Source organism: Mobula hypostoma, chromosome 28 (genome assembly GCF_963921235.1).
Source record: "Mobula hypostoma chromosome 28, sMobHyp1.1, whole genome shotgun sequence".
NCBI classification, from domain to species: Eukaryota; Metazoa; Chordata; class Chondrichthyes; order Myliobatiformes; family Myliobatidae; genus Mobula; species Mobula hypostoma.
In genome coordinates, this window is record NC_086124.1 from 34868608 (window position 1) to 34888363 (window position 19756).

Below are 19756 nucleotides of genomic sequence, written 5' to 3' on the forward strand. Positions count from 1 at the left end.
GAATGTAGGTGTTTGAGTTGTCCAGGTGGTCTAAAGCCGTGTGGAGAGCCATGGAGATTGCGTCTGCCGTTGACCTATTGTGGCGAGAGGCAAACTGCAGTGGGTTCAGGTCCTTGCTGAGGCCGGAGTTCAGTCTAGTCATGACCAACCTCTCAAAGCATTCCATCACTGTCGATGTGAGTACTACTGGGTGATCGTCGTTAAGGCAGCCCACATTATTTATACTCACTTACTGGGGTACACTGTACCGTGGGGGGATGGGCACTGGGGTACACTGTACCATTGGGGGATGGGCACTGGGGTACACTGTACCATTGGGAGACGGGCACTGGAGAAGCTTGTAGCGTAGGGATACAGTTAGATTATCCTGATCCGTAGGGGGACGGTTACGGGGCTATCCTGTATTGTAGGGTCATGTTTATGAGTTATCCTGTCCCGTAGCAATACGTTTATAGGTTATCCTGTCCCGTAGGGATACGTTTATGGGTTATCCTGTCCCGTAGGGATACGTTAATGGGTTATCCTGTCCCGTAGGGATACGTTTATGGGATATCCTGTCCCGTAGTGATATGTTTATGGGTTATCCTGTCCCGTAGGGATACGTTTATGGGGTTATCCTGTCCGATCAGGGGACAGCTATGGGAGTATCCTTACCTTCTGTCTATTTCAGGCTCTTCACAAGTTTCACACTTCATACCCCCTCTCTCTTTCAATCACTCCCTCTCTCCCCTCCCCCTCCTTTCCTTTCTCCTCTTCTATTCCCTCCACTACCCTGAGTTCCTCTGCCTTCTTCTCCCAACCATTCCCCTCCCCCTAACCCAACCCCTCTCCCTCTCCTCCCTGACTCCCCCCTCCCCTCCTCTCATCCCACCCCTCCCCCTCTCCTCCCTCCCTCTCACGCCCCTCCTGCCATCACTCACCCACATCACAAACAACACTCGCCAGTCTGGCCCGGGTCACAATGCCTCCTTTCAGTGAGGGCCTTGACGAGGGGCAGGGGAACAGCAGACATTGCCTGGACCCTGACAGAAAGAGGGAGAGAAGCTAAAGCCCACGACTGAGAGAGGGAGCAACGGCAGGAAGAGTGAGAGGCCGTTGAGACCGTGAGTGAGAGAGCAGGAGTGAAGAAGGAGAGAGAGAGCACCTCAAGAGTGTGACAGAGGAGGAGGAGGGAGGAGGAGAAGCCTCCACAGGGCTCTAACTCCCTCCTCCCAATGGCTACATTGCTGTCGTGGAGAAACGTAGCGCTGGACGAGGCAGAGAACCCCTGTACGAGGGAGTCAGGGGAAGGAGAATGCTGCGAGTACCTTAGGCAGATCCTCCTGGGTTCCTTTGGCACTGTTATCCTCGTGATCATCATCACCACCACCATTCTCATGGTGAGTCTTCAATAGCCAACACCCCCCGCCCCAGATTACCAAATCCCATACCTTTTCCCACCCCCAGTCTCCCCTCTCCCCACCCCCAGTCTCCCCTCTCCCCACCCCCAGTCTCCCCTCTCTCCCACCCCCAGTCTCCCCTCTCCCCCTCCAACCACACCGGTCTACCCCCAACCCCCAGTCTCCCCTCCATCCCCGCTTCCACCCACTCCCACATTATCCCCTCCCCTTTCCCCCCACACCCCCAGTCTCCCCTCCATCCTCCAGTCTCATCTCTACCCCTCTCCCCAGCCCAGTGTCCCCTCTCCCCCACCCCAGTCTCCCCTCTCTCCACCCCCAGTCTCCCCTCTCCCCCACCCCCAGTCTCCCCTCTCCCACCCCCAGTCTCCCCTCTCTCCACCCCCAGTCTCCCCTCTCCCCCACCCCCAGTCTCCCCTCTCCCACCCCCAGTCTCCCCTCTCTCCACCCCCAGTCTCCCCTCTCCTCCACCCCAGTCTCCCCTCTACCCAGCCCAGTGTCCCCTCGGGGGGGGGTGGGGGAGAGCGGGGGAGAGTTCAGCCAGGGTTCCAGCTCTAATTGTGACCTGTGACCCCTCTTTCTACAGGTTTATTCCAAGTTCCAGATGACAGCCATTGGTTTCAAACGCAAGATGGTTCAGAGAAAACGTGAGTGTTGATTTGGAAACAACGTCACGGTGAAAGGGTGAAATCTGCACCAGGGGTCCATCACCATTTCCCTTTGTCCTGGGGGGTGGAGAGAGAGAAATACAGGGGAGGGAGAAAGAATGGGGGAGAGGGAGAGAGGGGAATAGAGGGAGTGAAAGATAGAGAGAAGTGGGGGGAGAAGGAGAACGGATATCTATCCATAGACACACACAACACAGAGAGAGAGAGAAGATGAGGGGTGGAAATGAGAGGGAATGACAGAGGTTTTTAGGAGGGAGTGAGTGAGTTGGAGGTCTTACAATCAAGCGAGGGGTCTGTGTGAGTTTGTGAGGCACTCTCCCTCCCTTGGCAAGGGGTCGGTGAGGAAGTCATTCACTGACAGAGGGTCTGTGTTCCTCCGCAGGTAGGGGATCCCCAGAGCTGGAGTTCTCACACCTTATGGGAGCCGCAGCAGGTAAGTCCTGGGGAGGTGGGAGGGGGGTAAATTCACCAGATGACATCAGTCCTCCTGGAGAGTCCTCATCCCTCCCCTTGAGGTTCCACTCCCTCAAGGTCTCAAATCAAGAGATCCCTCTCTGAGAATCAACAGATACCACAGGTACATCACACAAAATGCTGGAGGAACTCAGCAGGCCAGACACGTCTATGGAAAAGAGTACAGTTGACGTTTCAGCAGGACAGATGTTCAGTCTTGTTGAAGGGTCTTGGCCCAAAACGTCAACTGTACGCTTTTCCACAGATGCTGCCTGGCCTGCTGAGTTCCTCCAGCATTTTGTGTGTGTTGCTTTGGATTTCCAGCATCTGCAGATTTTCTCCTGTTTGGGACAAGAGATATATCCCTCTGTTAGAGAACCCTCTTCCACAGTGGAGCAGTGTGGGGTGGGGGAGGACAGGAAGGTTGAATAGTGGAATTTTTTGGGAGCAGTACAAAGTATATATATGTCACTGTATAAAACCCTGAGATTTGTTTTCCTGCGGACATACTCAACAAATCTACAGAATAGTAACTATAACACAGTCAATGAAGGATCAACCAGAGTGTAGAAGACAACAAATGCAAATAAAAAATAATTAGCAATAAATAATGGAATAATGAGATAAAGAGTTCCTAAAGTGAGATCATTGGTTGTAGAAACATTTCAATGATGAGGCAAGTGAGTGTAACTATCCCCTTTTGTTCAGGGGCCTGATAGTTGAGGGGTGGTAACTGTTCTTGAACCTGGTGGTGTGAGTCCTGAGGCTCCTGTACCTTCTACCTGATGGCAGAAGTGAGAAGAGAGCCTGGCCTGGGTGGTGGGGATCTCTGATGATGGAAGTATAAATACGTTACCATAGACAACCCTGGGATTCATTTTCCTGTGGGAATACTCAGCAATTCTACAGAATAGTAAGGATAACAGGATCAATGAACCAGGCTGCAGAAGACCACAAACTGTGCAAATGCAAATCTAAACAAATAGTAATAAATAAGGAGAACATGAGATAATGCGTTGAGAGTCCCTGAAAGTGATATCACTGGTTGTGGGGCAAGTGAGTGTAGTTGTCCCCTTTTGTTCAAGAGCCTGATGGTTGAGGGGTAGTAACTGTTCTTGAACCAGATTTCCTGGATGACTTTTCTTTTTAAACAACGGAACAACATGAGCCATTCTCCAGTCCTCCGGCACCTCACCTGTAGACACCAACATCTTAAATATATCTGCCAGGGCCCCTGCAATTTCAACACTAGTCTCCTTCAAGATCTGAGGGAATACCCTGTCAGGTCCCGGGGATTTATCCACTTTAATATGCCTCAAGATAGCAAGCACCTTCTCCTTTTCAACCTGTACAGTTTCCATGATCTCACTACTTGTTTCCCTTAATTCCATAGACTTCATGCCAGTTTCCTTAGTAAATACAGACGCAAAGAACCCATTTAAGATCTCCCCCATTTCTTTTGGTTCCACACATAGCCGACCACTCTTACCTTCAAGAGGACCAATTTTATCCCTTACAATCCTTTTACTCCTAATATATCTATAAAAGCTCTTTGGATTATCCTTCACTTTGACTGCCAAGGCAACCTCATGTCTTCTTTTAGCCCTCCTGATTTCCTTCTTAAGTATTTTCTTGCATTTTTTATACTCCTCAAGCACCTTATTTACTCCCTGTTTCCTATACATGTCATACAACTCTCTCTTCTTCTTTATCAGAGTTGCAATATCCCTTGAGAACCAAGGTTCCTTATTCTTATTCACTCAGCCTTTAATCCTGACAGGAACATACAAACTCAGCACTCTCAAAATTTAATGTAGTTAAACCATTTTTCCCAGTATGAATCAAATTGTTCCAACTTATGATTAACAGATACTGTTACCTTCTCCATTTTGTAAATGTCCATTGTAATTTCCATCCATACATTTAAAGTAGGGCTCTCCTGTGATAACCATTTCCTGGTAAGGTTCTTTTTACCAGCCACCAGCAGTACATATTAAATATTTATCTCTTTTCAACCATTCTTGAAGTATATACTAAAAATATATGGTCTTACTCTCTAAGGGTATCTCACATTTAAAGATGTCTTGTAGGGCATTGTGTATCCCACTCCAATAGTCTTTGATAACAGGGCGTTCCTGGTTTGCATTTTGATTTCCACAATTTCTCCAGCAAACAGGGAGGTTACTGTCATAATGGGATTTCTGAGAGGGTGTAATAAAATATTTTATCAAGTTTTTCCACCCGAACTCTCTCCATTTCTGTGAGCTGGTACACTTCCGTTGATACCTCCATATTATTGTCCAGTCTTCCTCAGATATTATTATCCCTCCTTCCTTCTCCCATTTTGTTTTAATGTATGAAGTCGAATGTGTTTTAAGATTTGACAAACCCTTATACACGCTTGAAATGATTCTACTACCATGTCTGAATTATATGCTTTTCTAAACAGCTCTATCAGACATGTACTTGCCTTGGTTACATATTTAACCGTCCTATTAACATACTGTCCCATCTGTAAATATCGGTAAAAGTCTTGTTTTTCTAATAAGTGTTTCTCTTTGAGCATTTCAAAACTGAACATTGTTCCTTCTTTCATTATATTGCAAATAGCTGTTGTTCCTTTAGCTGTCCAGTCCTTAAATCTAGCATCCAGTTTATTTGGTGTAAAATCCGAGTCATATGCACACCATTTAAGAATTGCAATGTCTCTCTCTAGTTTATATTCTTTTATAATAGTTTTCCATATTTTAAGAGTCCATTTCACCCATGTATTTATGTAACTTTGTAGGTTGTTATCAGCCAAAATTGCCTGTATGGGGATGGAAAGTATCCCCTCCTCAATGTTTTTCCATTGAGCATCATATGATGTGTTGCACCAGCATATCACGGCTCTCAACTGTGCTGCAAAATAATAATCTCTAAGAGAAGGTAGGCCCCATCCCCCCTTTTCCTTGGCTAATTGCAAAATTTTGAGACGAACCCTAGGCCTTTTACTTCGCCATATATACCTTGATAGCCTCTTGTTCCATTCATTGAATTGATTTTGCTTAATCTATTGGTAGGGTCCAAAAGAGATATAGTAATCTGGGCAGTATATTCATTTTAACAGATTCAATCCTTGAACTGAGACCAAGAAAAGGAATTCGGTTCCTTCTTGTTATATCTTCCTTAATTTTTTATGTATAACATGATAATTGCATTCCGATAATTTTGCCAAATCTTTTAGCATAATGATGCCCAAATATTTGACAGACTCTGTTTGCCATACCCAAGGATATCTACTTTCAATTTCTCTTGGTGGGCTATAGTTATATGAAAGTAGTTGGGTTTTATCTATGTTCATCTTGTACCCTGATAATTGACCATATTGTTCAAAGGATTGCATCAACTTAGGTAAAGAGTATGTTGGTTGCCCTAGACAGATCAAAATATCATCACGTAACAGGGCAATTTATGTTCTGTCCCTTTAATAGCAATTCCCCTGATATCTTCATTTTGTCTGATGTGTTGAGCTGATGGTTCCAGATATAATGTGAAGAGTAGCGGTGACCATGCACAACCCTGTCTCGTGCCCCTTTCTAGGGTAAAACTATTAGATAAATATCCATTGAATTTAATCCTAGCAGCAGGATTGTCGTCTGGTGCCCATATAGTTTTAATAATTGTGTCATGTAGAAAATTCCAATTAACCGCATCAAATGCCTTTTCAGTGTCCCCACTTATCACTATTGCTTCAATTTTCCTTTTTAAACCTTTGGCGGAGCAAGAGGCTGAGAGTAAAGGAAACTCAGAGAGAAGTCTTTTTTTTCACACTGCTCGAGGAAAAGAGGCTAGAGTGCGCAGGCTCGTGACGTAGAGCGCCAAAGGTTTAAAACGGAGGGGAATTTTAAACGGTCTTTTTTAAATCGGAGCAAGAGGCTGAGAGTGAAGGATGCTGCTTTCCTTCGCCAGTGTTTAACGTAGATGTGCTCAATGGTTGGGAGGGCTTCACCCGTGATGGACGGGGCTGAATCCACTACCTTTTGTTGGATTTTCCATTCAAGGGCGTTGGTGTTTCCATACCAGGATGTGATGTAGCCAGTCAGCACACTCTCCACCACACACCTATCGAAGTTTGTCAACGTTTTCGATGTCATACCGAACCTCAACTGATTCCTAAGGAAGTTGAACGTAAACAACAGGAATTCTGCAGATGCTGGAAATTCAAGCAACATACATCAAAGTTGCTGGTGAACGCAGCAGGCCAAGCAGCATCTATAGGAAGAGGCGCAGTCGACGTTTCAGGCCGAGACCCTTCGTCAGGACTAACTGAAGGAAGAGTTCTTCCTTCAGTTAGTCCTGACGAAGGGTCTCGGCCTGAAACGTCGACTGCGCCTCTTCCTATAGATGCTGCTTGGCCTGCTGCGTTCACCAGCAACTTTGATGTATGTTGCCTAAGGAAGTTGAGTTGGTGTCGTGCTTTCTTTGCGATTGCAGTTACGTGCTGGGGTCAGGACAGGACCTCTGAAATAGTAACGCCCAGGAATTTCAAGTTACTGACCCTCTCAACCTCTGGTCCTCCGATGATTACTGGTTCATGAACCTCTGGTTTCCTCTCCTGAAGTCTACAATCAGTTCCTTGGTCTTGCTGGCGTTGCGTGACAGGGTGTTGTTGTGACACCACTCAGCTCAGCTAGATTTTCAGTCTTTCTCCTGTCTGCTGATTCACTCCTTCACCTTCAAGTGGACTCACCCACTCAAACCCAGCTTGACCTTGTCAAATTCCTCTCAAATCAGATCCAGCCTGACCTGTGGACCTGTCCTATCCTTTCCCATCACAATCTGAGAACTGACAGGATTATTTCTGTTGGACTCACAATTTCCTGACTGTTGCACCCTCCTGAGTGGGGTCCCCCTGATGAGAGGACATTCCTGGACATTCTCTTAGTGGCCACTTTTTGAGACAGCTCCTGAATTGGAATCAGGTTGAATCTCACTGGCATATGCAGTAAGATTTGTTGTTTTGTGGCCACAGAGCATTGTAATACGTAATCATAAAATCTCTAAGAATGTAATAAATATAGACAATTCGAAACTAAACACGCAGTGAGGAGGGAAAATACTGAGGAAGAGTTTGTGGGTTCATTGTCCACTCAGAGGGGATGAAGCTGCTCCTGTGTCAAACTTTGAGTCTGTGCCCACGTTGTGGATGTCCCTAATAAAGGAGACGAGCAGTTTCTGAGATACTCAAACCAGCTCATCTGCCACCAACTATCATTCCACAGTCAAAGTCACTTCGATCACATTTCTTCCCCATTCTGATGTTCAGTCTGAACAACTGAACCTCTTGACCATGTCTGCATGCTTTTATGCATTGGTTGCTGCCACGTGATTGGCTGATTAGATATTTGCATTACCAAGCAGGTTTACAGGTGGCCACTGGGTGAATTTCATAAACTTTAATCCATTGCATTCCATCACTCCCGGTGCCCCAGTTAAAATCTCCCACTCATACAACCCAAATATTCTTACAATGATGAGCAATTTCTCTACACTGTCTTGCCAGGCTTCCATTAACCACTGCAGGTGGAGTGGATTGGGGTCTATACCCTCCCCTTCTCATTTCGAAGCTCCACCCAAGTGTCCTCACCGGCCAATCCCCGAAGATTGTCATCCCTACACACTGCTGTTGTTATTAGACCATGAGATATGGAGCAGAATTTGGCCCATTGTGTCTGCTCCACCATTCAATCATATTATCCCTCTCAACCCCATTCTCCTGTAATCTTTGATGCCCCAATGAATCAAGAATCTATAAAACTTCGCTTTAATTATACCCAACATCTGGCCCAGCTGGCCTCCACAGTTGCCTGTGGCAATTAGTTCCACAGATTTACCACCCTCTGTCTAAAGAAATTCCTCCTCTTCTCCGTTCTAAGTGAACACCCCTCTATTCTGAGAGTGTGCCCTCTAGTCCTGGACTCCCTGACTATAGGAAACATCCTCTCCACATCCACTCTATCGAGGCCTTTCACCATTCAGAAGGTTTCAGTGAGATGCCCACCCCCACCATTCTTCTAAACTCCTGCGAGTACAGGCCCAGAGCCATCAAACACTGCTTTTACATTCACCCTTCCATAGTTTTGTCAACATCCTCTGCACCCTCTCCAATGCCAACACACCTTTTCTGAGATAAAGGCCCAAAACCCCGGTTGCAGTCCGAGCAGAGCTTTGTAAAGCCTCAGCATTACGTCCTTGCTGGTCCTCTCAAGATGTATGCTAACACCTCATTCCCTACGTCCTACCTGTGTAGGAAGGAAGCACCCATCCTCGCTGCCCCGCACATCTGTCTCGCCCAAAGCTCTTGTATCCTGGGAAAGGGGTCCGTGTCAAGGGCTGGTTTTGGTGTAAGGGAGTGGTGTAGGTAGATAAAGATATGTGTTCAGGGGGTCGAGAGCGGTGGGAGGGGGTTGTCTTCAACCACGACACAATCTGAATTATGTTTCACTTTTTTTTCTCCTCCCTACCTCCATCCCATCCCTTCCCTCCTAACTCTCCTCCCTCCCCTCTCCCCATATACCACCCTCTTCCTCCTCTACCCCTAGGCGAGCCTGCGCCAGCCCCTCCTTCGCAGACCCACTGCCTCTCCCCCTGCCCCTCACCTTTGCCCCAGGTGTGCCTTGGCCTGAGCGGAGGAGATCCACCGAGGGAGACGCCCACCCCAACACCCTCCCTCGCCAACCCCGAGGAGGCAGAGCCCAGGAAGGGGCCGCGAGGTGACTCTCGCTCCCGCCCCCGCCCCCACACTCGCCTCTGGAACCCTCCCTCTCAGGGGCAGCCTGCCCCTCCCTGTGGCTCCCTGAGCCCTCCCACCTCCCTCACCAGCGTGGTCTACAATGGAGATGGCGACGAGAAGGAGATGGAGACACGCCCACCCTCCCCCACCCCCTCTCCTCCTCGCTATCTTCGGGATTCCCACTCCTCCCGTCCGTCCCCATCCCTCCGCTCTCGTGCCACCCCCTCCCTCATCTCTTCCCAACCCTCCCTCTTCCTCGTCTCTACCCGAGCCGCACCCAGCCTCATCTCCCGCCCTTCCTACTCCCTCGTCTCCACCCGCCCCACCCCCTCCCTCATCTCCCAGCCCCTCTCCCTCGCCTCGTCCATCCCCTCCCAATCCTTCATCTCCTCACCCTCTGCCTCCCACTCTCCTTCATCCTCCCCTTCCCCCTGCCCCTCCATTGTCCAGCAGGATTCCCACCCTCCGACCTCTGAGGGTGAGGAGGAAGAGAGTGAGCAGGAAAGGGTAGGTGAGGAAAACACTCCTCCACCCACCATCCACCTCGTCCCCAACCCTCGCCTCCATCGGGCTGTCCATCCCCATGAGGGAGCCAGCCGGCTGCCCCTCCCCTCCCCCTCCTCCTCAGCCTCACCCCCATGCCCTGCCACTCTCCCCTCGGGATCCCACCCTCCCACCTCTGAGGGAGAGGACGGGGAGGATTCACCCTCACCCCACTCTCACCCTCACCCTCACCCTCACCCTCATCATCCGGGTGAGGAAGGAGGTCGGCTCTGGGCCGCTGGTTGTGTCCAGCGGGTGCTCTCTCACTCTGAGGGGATGCCTCCCCGCGGTCACCTCCCCGTCACCTCCCCCCACTCCCCCCTGAGGGGTGGGGACGAACACGGGCCAGTGTACCGCCGGGGTCCCGTTGCCCACCGCCAGCTGCGGCCCCAACCCTGGGAACCCACTCCATCCTCTCCTCCACCTCCTTCCTGCCCCCCTCGCCCCCGCCCTTCTCTCAGGCCAAGGGCCCACGACCAGGAGCCGGGGGTGAGTGTCCCTTCCCACCGGGACATCCCACGGGGGCCTGTGGATGACGCCAGGAACTGGGGGTCTCGGTTCCGTCAGGGGAGGGGTGAACAATAGCCCCCTCCCCCCCACAACACATCCGAGGCATTCGAGGCATGACAAGGAAGAGAGAGGGATCCTAGACATCCTTCCTACCGCTGACTCCACCAGCAGACTCTTCCCTCGGCCTGGACTCCGACCTTCTGGGTGGACTAGATGCAGGGATCGAGCTCCTTAACGAAATAAAGCATCAACATTAACCGTCTGGTCTCTGGGTCGGCACTGGGAGGGGAGGGGACGAGCCATGAGGGAGGGGTTTGAATGGGAGGGTGGGGAGTGTAGTGGTTACAGAGATAGGGAGAGGGTGATGGAGGGGTTTGAACAGGAGGGGGGAGTGTAGGGGTTACAGAGATAGGGAGGGGGTGAGGGAGGGGTTTGAACAGGAGGGGGGAGTGTAGGGGTTACAGAGATAGGGAGGGGGTGAGGGAGGGGTTTGAACAGGAGGGGGGAGTGTGGGGGTTACAGAGATAGGGAGGGGGTGAGGGAGGGGTTTGAATGGGGTGTGGAGGGGTGGGTTTCTGGGTGGAGGGGTGGGTTAGTGGCTGTAGGGGTGGTGGGTTTCTGGGTGGAGGGGTGGGTTTCTGGGTGTAGGGGTGGGTTAGTGGGTGTAGGGGTGGGTTTCTGGGTGGAGGGTTGGGTTAGTGGGTGTAGGGGTGGTGGGTTTCTGGGTGGAGGGGTGGGTTTCTGGGTGTAGGGGTGGTGGGTTTCTGGGTGGAGGGGTGGGTATCTGAGGGGTGGGTTAGTGGGTGTAGGGGTAGGGGTAGGTTTCTGGGTGTAGGGGTGGGTTAGTGGGTGTAGGGGTGGGTTTCTGGGTGGAGGGGTGGGTTTCTGGGTGTAGGGGTGGTGGGTTTCTGGGTGGAGGGGTGAGTTAGTGGGTGTAGGGGTGGTGGGTTTCTGGGTGGAGGGGTGGGTTAGTGGGTGTAGGGGTGGTGGGTTTCTGGGTGGAGGGGTGGGTTTCTGGGTGTAGGGGTGGGGTAGAGGGGGTAGGGGTGGGTTTCTGGGTGTAGGGGTGGTGGGTTTCTGGGTGTAGGGGTGGGTTAGTGGGTGTAGGGGTGGGTTTCTGGGTGTAGGGATGGTGGGTTTCTGGGTGGAGGGGTGGGTTAGTGGGTGTAGGGGTGGTGGGTTTCTGGGTGGAGGGGTGGGTTAGTGGGTGTAGGGGTGGTGGGTTTCTGGGTGGAGGGGTGGGTTTCTGGGTGTAGGGGTGGGTTAGTGGGTGTAGGGGTGGGTTTCTGGGTGTAGGGGTGGTGGGTTTCTGGGTGGAGGGGTGGGTTAGTGGGTGTAGGGGTGGTGGGTTTCTGGGTGTAATGGTGGTGGGTTTCTGGGTGGAGGGGTGGGTTAGTGGGTGTAGGGGTGGTGGGTTTCTGGGTGGAGGGGTGGGTTTCTGGGTGTAGGGGTGGTGGGTTTCTGGGTGGTGGGGTGAGTTTGTGGGTGTTGGGGTGGTGGGTTTCTGGGTGGTGGGGTGGGTTAGTGGGTGTAGGGGTGGCGGGTTTCTGGGTGGAGGGGTGGGTTTCTGGGTGTAGGGGTGGTGGGTTTCTGGGTGGAGGGTTGGGTTAGTGGGTGTAGGGGTGGTGGGTTTCTGGTTGGAGGGGTGGGTTTCTGGGTGTAGGGGTGGTGGGTTTCTGGGTGGAGGGGTGGGTATCTGAGGGGTGGGTTAGTGGGTGTAGGGGTAGGGGTAGGTTTCTGGGTGTAGGGGTGGGTTAGTGGGTGTAGGGGTGGGTTTCTGGGTGTAGGGGTGGTGGGTTTCTGGGTGGAGGGGTGGGTTAGTGGGTGTAGGGGTGGTGGGTTTCTGGGTGGAGGGGTGGGTTTCTGGGTGTAGGGGTGGTGGGTTTCTGGGTGGAGGGGTGAGTTAGTGGGTGTAGGGGTGGTGGGTTTCTGGGTGGAGGGGTGGGTTAGTGGGTGTAGGGGTGGTGGGTTTCTGGGTGGAGGGGTGGGTTTCTGGGTGTAGGGGTGGGTTAGTGGGTGTAGGGGTGGGTTTCTGGGTGTAGGGGTGGTGGGTTTCTGGGTGGAGGGGTGGGTTAGTGGGTGTAGGGGTGGTGGGTTTCTGGGTGGAGGGGTGGTGGGTTTCTGGGTGGAGGGGTGGGTTAGTGGGTGTAGGGGTGGTGGGTTTCTGGGTGGAGGGGTGGGTTTCTGGGTGTAGGGGTGGTGGGTTTCTGGGTGGAGGGTTGAGTTAGTGGGTGTAGGGGTGGTGGGTTTCTGGGTGGAGGGGTGGGTTAGTGGGTGTAGGGGTGGTGGGTTTCTGGGTAGAGGGGTGGGTTTCTGGGTGTAGGGGTGGGTTAGTGGGTGTAGGGGTGGGTTTCTGGGTGTAGGGGTGGTGGGTTTCTGGGTGGAGGGGTGGGTTAGTGGGTGTAGGGGTGGTGGGTTTCTGGGTGGAGGGATGGGTTTCTGGGTGTAGGGGTGGTGGGTTTCTGGGTGGAGGGGTGAGTTAGTGGGTGTAGGGGTGGTGGGTTTCTGGGTGGAGGGGTGGGTTAGTGGGTGTAGGGGTGGTGGGTTTCTGGGTGGAGGGGTGGGTTTCTGGGTGTAGGGGTGGGTTAGTGGGTGTAGGGGTGGGTTTCTGGGTGTAGGGGTGGTGGGTTTCTGGGTGGAGGGATGGGTTAGTGGGTGTAGGGGTGGTGGGTTTCTGGGTGTAGGGGTGGTGGGTTTCTGGGTGGAGGGGTGAGTTAGTGGGTGTAGGGGTGGTGGGTTTCTGGGTGGAGGGGTGAGTCAGTGGGTGGAGGGGTGGGTTTCTGGGTGTAGGGGTGGCTTAGTGGGTGTAGGGGCAGTGGGTTTCTGGGTGGAGGGGTGGGTTAGAGGGTGGAGGTGTTGCTTAGGGAAAGAAACTGTGTTATTCTTGCAAGAGGAACAAGTGCTGTACTTGCCCCGACCCCTCCTGCCTCACGACCATTCAGAGCTGCAGACAATCCTTCCAGGTGGGGCAATGGACGCTTCTTCTGCGAGTGTGTTGGAGTCATCGACTGTATCTGGTGCTCCCAGTGTGGCCTCCGGTATATTGGTGAAACCTGTCAGAGATTGGGAGATCTTCAGAAACAGCACCATTTCCTGGTGGCCCCCATTTCAATTCCACTTCCCATTCCCATTCCGACATGTCAGTCCACGGCCTCCTCCACTGCTCCAATGAGGCCACACTCAGGCTGGAGGAGCGACACCTTATCATCTGGGTCGTCTCCAACCTAATGGCATGAACATGGATTTCTCAAACTTCTGGTAATGACCCCCAGCCCCCCTTCACCATTTCCCTCCCGTACCTGCCCATCACCTCCTTCTGGTGCTCCTCTCCTTCCCCTCCCTTCCATGGCCTTCTCTCCCATCAGATTTCCCCTTCCCCAGCCCTGTCTCTCTTTCTCCAGTCAATTTCCCGGCTCTTTACGCCACCCGAATTCCTCCAGGCTCTAGGTTTCACCCATCACCTGCCACCTTGTACCTTTTCCTCCCCTCCCCTCTTCTTCAGATTCTTCCTTCCTTCTCAGTCCTGAAGAAAGGTCTTGAACCAAAACGTCGACTGTTTGTCCATTTCCACAGACGCTGCCTGACCTGCTGAGTGTGTGAGTCGCTCTGGGATTTCCATCGTCTGCAGACTTTCTTGTGTCTCTTTTTGATGCTGTGTAGCCCCCTCCCTGAGGGGAGTGTGACAGACAGAGGGTGTAGCCCCCTCCCTGAGGGGAGTGTGACAGACAGGGTGTGTAGCCCCCTCCCTGAGGGGAGTGTGACAGACAGGGTGTGTAGCCCCCTCCCTGAGGGGAGTGGGACAGACAGAGGGTGTAGCCCCCTCCCTGAGGGGAGTGTGACAGACAGAGGGTGTAGCCCCCTCCCTGAGGGGACTGGGACAGACAGAGGGTGTAGCCCCCTCCCTGAGGGGAGTGGGACAGACAGAGGGTGTAGCCCCCTCCCTGAGGGGAGTGTTACAGACAGAGGGTGTAGCCCCCTCCCTGAGGGGAGTGGGACAGACAGGGTGTGTAGCCCCCTCCCTGAGGGGAGTGTGACAGACAGAGGGTGTAGCCCCCTCCCTGAGGGGAGTGTGACAGACAGGGTGTGTAGCCCCCTCCCTGAGGGGAGTGTGACAGACAGAGGGTGTAGCCCCCTCCCTGAGGGGAGTGTGACAGACAGGGTGTGTAGCCCCCCCCCTGAGGGGAGTGTGACAGACAGAGGGTGTAGACCCCTCCCTGAGGGGAGTGGGACAGACAGGGTGTGTAGCCCCCTCCCTGAGGGGAGTGGGACAGACAGGGTGTGTAGACCCCTCCCTGAGGGGAGTGTGACAGACAGAGGGTGTAGCCCCCTCCCTGAGGGGAGTGGGACAGACAGGGTGTGTAGCCCCCTCCCTGAGGGGAGTGGGACAGACAGGGTGTGTAGCCCCCTCCCTGAGGGGAGTGTGACAGACAGGGTGTGTAGCCCCCTCCCTGAGGGGAGTGTGACAGACAGAGGGTGTAGCCCCCTCCCTGAGGGGAGTGTGACAGACAGAGGGTGTAGCCCCCTCCCTGAGGGGAGTGTTACAGACAGGGTGTGTAGACCCCTCCCTGAGGGGAGTGGGACAGACAGAGGGTGTAGCCCCCTCCCTGAGGGGAGTGTTACAGACAGGGTGTGTAGCCCCCTCCCTGAGGGGAGTGTGACAGACAGGGTGTGTAGCCCCTCCCTGATGGGAGTGTGACAGACAGGGTGTGTAGCCCCCTCCCTGAGGGGAGTGGGACAGACAGGGTGTGTAGCCCCCTCCCTGAGGGGAGTGTTACAGACAGGGTGTGTAGCCCCCTCCCTGAGGGGAGTGTGACAGACAGAGGGTGTAGCCCCCTCCCTGAGGGGAGTGGGACAGACAGGGTGTGTAGCCCCTCCCTGATGGGAGTGGGACAGACGGTGGGTGGGATCCAAGTCACTGGCCCTTTCCCGGCACCTTTCTGTGCGTCTGTCGGTGATGGCAGGTGGGCGGGTGCTGGCGATGCGTTGGGCAGTTTTGACTACCCGTTGCAGACCAGCTTCCATTCCATGTTTGGATACCGTCTACTGCACACCTGCAGAAGGACGTGAGTTTACACGCTGGGAACACATGCCTAAGACAATAAGTAATCACAAACATGCTCACTGGGCAATTACAAAATTCCTGAATTTACCCAACAGCGGTTCAGAATTCATTATGCCGCAATCTCAATAGTTATTTGAGAAATCAAGTATGGAAGCCTTAAGACGTTGGAGCAAAATTAGGTCATTCTGCCCATGGAGTCTGCTCTGCTCATTTATAATCCCTCTTAACCCCATTCTCCCTTGCTGATCAATAATCTATCTACTTCAGCTTTAAATATACCCAATGACTTGGCCAGCAATAAATTCCACGGATTCACCACCCTCTGGCTAAAAAATAATTCCTCATATCTGTTCTCAATGGATGTCCCTCTATTCTGAGGTTGTGCTCTCTGGTCCTGGGCTCCCCCCACCCCCACATCTCGATCTTACAAAATTCAAAAGGTTTCAAGGAGATCCCTCCTCATTTTGCTAAATCCAAGTGAGCACTGGGGTACGCTGTACTGTGGGGGGGCACTGGGGTACGCTGTACCACAAGGGGCTGGACACTGGGATACAGTAATGTTGGGGTGAGCACTGGGGTAAACTACTGTTGGGGGATGGGCACTGGGGTACGCTGTACTGTTGGGGGATGGACATGGGGGTACACTGTACTGTAGGGGTGGACACTGGGGGTACACTACTGTGGGGGTAGACACTGGGGTACACTGTACTGTGGGGTGGACACTGGGGTACACTGTACTGTGGGGGGGTGGCCACTGGGGTACACTGTACTGTGGGGGGGCACTGGGGTATGCTGTACTGTGGGGTGGACACTGGGGTACACTGTACTGTGGGGGGTGCACACTGGGTTACACTGTACTGTGGGGGCGGCCACTGGGGTACACTGTACTGTGGGGGTGCACACTGGGGTACACTGTACTGTGGGGTGCACACTGGGTTACACTGTACTGTGGGGTGGGCACTGGGTTACGCTGTGCTGTGGGGGTGGACACTGGGGTACACTGTACTGTGGGGGTGGACACTGGGGTACACTGTACTGTGGGGATGCACACTGGGGTACACTGTACTGTGGGGGCAGCCACTGGGGTACACTGTACTGTGGGGGGTGCACACTGGGGTACACTGTACTGTGGGGTGTGCACACTGGGGTGCACTGTACTGTGGGGGGTGGACACTGGGGTACACTGTACTGTGGGGGTGCACACTGAGGTACACTGTACTGTGGGGGGTGCACACTGGGGTACACTGTACTGTGGGGGGTGGACACTGGGGTACACTGTACTGTGGGGGTGCACACTGAGGTACACTGTACTGTGGGGATGCACACTGGGGTACACTGTACTGTGGGGGCAGCCACTGGGGTACACTGTACTGTGGGGGGTGCACACTGGGGTACACTGTACTGTGGGGGCAGCCACTGGGGTACACTGTACTGTGGGGGTGCACACTGGGGTACACTGTACTGTGGGGTGTGCACACTGGGGTACACTGTACTGTGGGGGGTGGACACTGGGGTACACTGTACTGTGGGGGTGCACACTGAGGTACACTGTACTGTGGGGGTGCACACTGAGGTACACTGTACTGTGGGGGGTGGACACTGGGGTACACTGTACTGTGGGGGGTGCACACTGGGGTACACTGTACTGTGGGGGTGGACACTGGGGTACACTGTACTGTGGGGGGGTGGACACTGGGGTACACTGTGCTGTGGGGGTGGACACTGGGGTACACTGTACTGTGGGGTGGACACTGGGGTACACTGTACTGTGGGGGTGCACACTGGGGTGCACTGTACTGTGGGGGGTGGACACTGGGGTACACTGTACTGTGGGGGTGCACACTGGGGTACACTGTACTGTGGGGGTGCACACTGGGGTGCACTGTACTGTGGGGGGTGGACACTGGGGTACACTGTACTGTGGGGGTGCACACTGAGGTACACTGTACTGTGGGGGGGTGCACACTGGGGTACACTGTACTGTGGGGGGTGCACACTGGGGTACACTGTGCTGTGGGGGGTGCACACTGGGGTACACTGTACTGTGGGGGGTGGACACTGGGGTACACTGTACTGTGGGGGGGGTGGACACTGGGGTACAAGTCGGGTGTGCGCGCCTCGCGGTCTCGCGTCGGTTTTGCAAGGTGCGGGTTCGCGATCTCATACTTCTGCTGGTTTGACCTGCGGTGCAGTGACTTTGCCTTTGACATATTTAACCGTGTCCGCTGTCATGTCCTGGGTCGGCAGAGAACCGCTTTAACATCGAGAAACAGTGCGGCATCAGCTGACGGTAACACAGCTCCGGGGCGCTGCTGCCAGGAACAGAATCTGCCTTTAAAGTTCTTTTGTTGCTTGACAATACGCCAGCCCATCCGAAACACTCGGGCAGCTTTCATCCTAACATAACAGTGCGTTTCCTGCCGCTGAACACAACATTGCTGATTCAACCACTCGACCAAGGTGTGATCCACATTCAAGGCGTTTTTCATTTTGTTTTACGGTGAACTATCTCTCAGATGCTGCAAGCAACAGACGATTTTGAAAATCCCGGGAGTTTACCAACGGGGAGGGAATGGCGGAATTCGGAACATTTGGCACAAATGGCGATGGACATGGACCCAAGTTTAGAACAGAGTCAGCATTTCAGTCATTCCCTGCCGTCAACCCTTCTTCCCTGCAACCAAATTTATGCTGAAAAACAAAATGCTGCCAAGCAAACAACCCTCACCATTTTATTCAAATTGCTGTAATCTTCTGCTGCCGGCAGTTCTAAGATTTCCGTGAGTCTTCCTTCAGCCCGTGCCGTGCTTGATATTATCTATCCACCTCATCGCTGTAAAGCTGCCCGACACCACAACAACCACTCATCTCAATAGACAACAGACAATAGGTGCAGGAGTAGGCCATTCAGCCCTTCGAGCCAGCACCGGCCATTCACTGTGATCATGGCTGATCATCCACAATCAGTATCCAGTTCCTGCCTTATCCCCATAACCTTTGATTCCGCTATCTTTAAGAGCTCTATCTGTCTCTTTTTTGAAAGCATCCAGAGACTTGGCCTCCACAGCCTTCTGGGGCAGAGCATTCCATATATCCACCACTCTCTGGGTGAAAAAGTTTTTCCTCATCTCCCGGAGTGAACATACCTGCCACTGTTGGCGACTACTGTACACCAGAGGATGTTACCTTTCTATCATTTATTACATTGAATATTACCTTAAATTGATTAAATATAATACAAATGTTGTCTTGTGGTACTGCTTTTGTGTCCTATTGGTATGAAAATGTGAATAAATTACAGATAAAACATATTTAGGAAGCCCTCTGGAGCGCATCCCTATTTCCTCCATTTAAATCATTATTCATATCATGCGATTTCACATTATGCGTCCACTGCGAGGAACCTATCCCCCACATATAACAAGGATAAGGTGTACATTGTACCATTGGGGGATGGGCACTGGGGTTCACTGTACAATTGGAGAATGGGCACTGGGGTTCACTGTACAATTGGGAAATGGGCACTGGGGTTCACTGTACAACTGGGGAATGGGTAATGGGGTTCACTGTAAAATTGGGGAATGGGCACTGGGTTCACTGTACAACTGGGGAATGGGTACTGGGGTTCACTGTACAATTGGGGAATAGGCACTGGGGTTCACTGTACAATTGGGGAACGGGCACTGGGGTTCACTGTACAACTGGGGGATGGGCACTGGGGTTCACTGTACCAGTGGGGGATGGGCACTGGGGTACGCTGTACAATTGGGGGGTGGGCACTGGGGTTCACTGTACCGGTGGGGGGGGGGCACTGGGGTTAACTGTACCGTGGGGGGATGGGCACTGGGTTCGCTGTACCGTGGGGGATGGGCACTGGGGTTCACTGTACCATGGGGGGGCACTGGGGTTCACTGTACTGTGGGGGGGGGGTGGGTACTGGGGTTCACTGTACCGTGGGGGGATGGGCACTGGGTTCACTGTACCATTGGGGGATGGGCACTGGGGCTCACTGTACCGTGGGGGGGGGGCACTGGGGTTCACTGTACCGTGGGGGTGGGCACTGGGGTTCACTCTACCGTGGGGGGATGGATACTGGGGTTCACTGTACTGTGGGGGGATGGGCACTGGGGTTCACTGTACCATTGGGGGGGTGGGTACTGGGGTTCACTGTACCGTGGGGGATGGGCACTCAATTAAGAATCGGATCAGAATCAGAATCAGGTTTATTATCATCAACATGTGACGTGAAATTTGTTAACTTAGCAGCAGCAGTTCAATGCAATAGATAATCCAGCAGAGAGAGAAAAATGAATAAAATAAAATAAATAATAATAAAAAATAAATCAAT

The 19756-nt window shown here is 52.9% G+C and overlaps 1 protein-coding gene across 1 annotated transcript; it reads left to right on the forward strand.

Moving 5' to 3' along the window:
* The first annotated feature begins 322 nt into the window (after positions 1 to 322).
* Positions 323 to 10581, forward strand: LOC134338801 (uncharacterized). The gene is made up of 4 exons (XM_063034870.1): positions 323 to 1379; positions 1984 to 2044; positions 2448 to 2498; positions 9103 to 10581. Exons 1-4 carry the CDS (start codon positions 1215 to 1217, stop codon positions 10419 to 10421), a joined length of 1596 nt encoding a protein of 531 aa, XP_062890940.1. The 5' UTR covers positions 323 to 1214; the 3' UTR covers positions 10422 to 10581.
* The last annotated feature ends 9175 nt before the right edge of the window (positions 10582 to 19756 follow it).

Bases quoted from the DNA above. Each gene is read 5' to 3' on its own strand.
- LOC134338801 (XM_063034870.1), top strand. From the start codon at position 1,215: ATGGCTACATTGCTGTCGTGGAGAAACGTAGCGCTGGACGAGGCAGAG. The intron at 2,045-2,447 runs GTGAGTGTTGAT...GTTCCTCCGCAG, and splicing joins CAAGATGGTTCAGAGAAAAC to GTAGGGGATCCCCAGAGCTG. The intron at 2,499-9,102 runs GTAAGTCCTGGG...CTCTACCCCTAG, and splicing joins CCTTATGGGAGCCGCAGCAG to GCGAGCCTGCGCCAGCCCCT.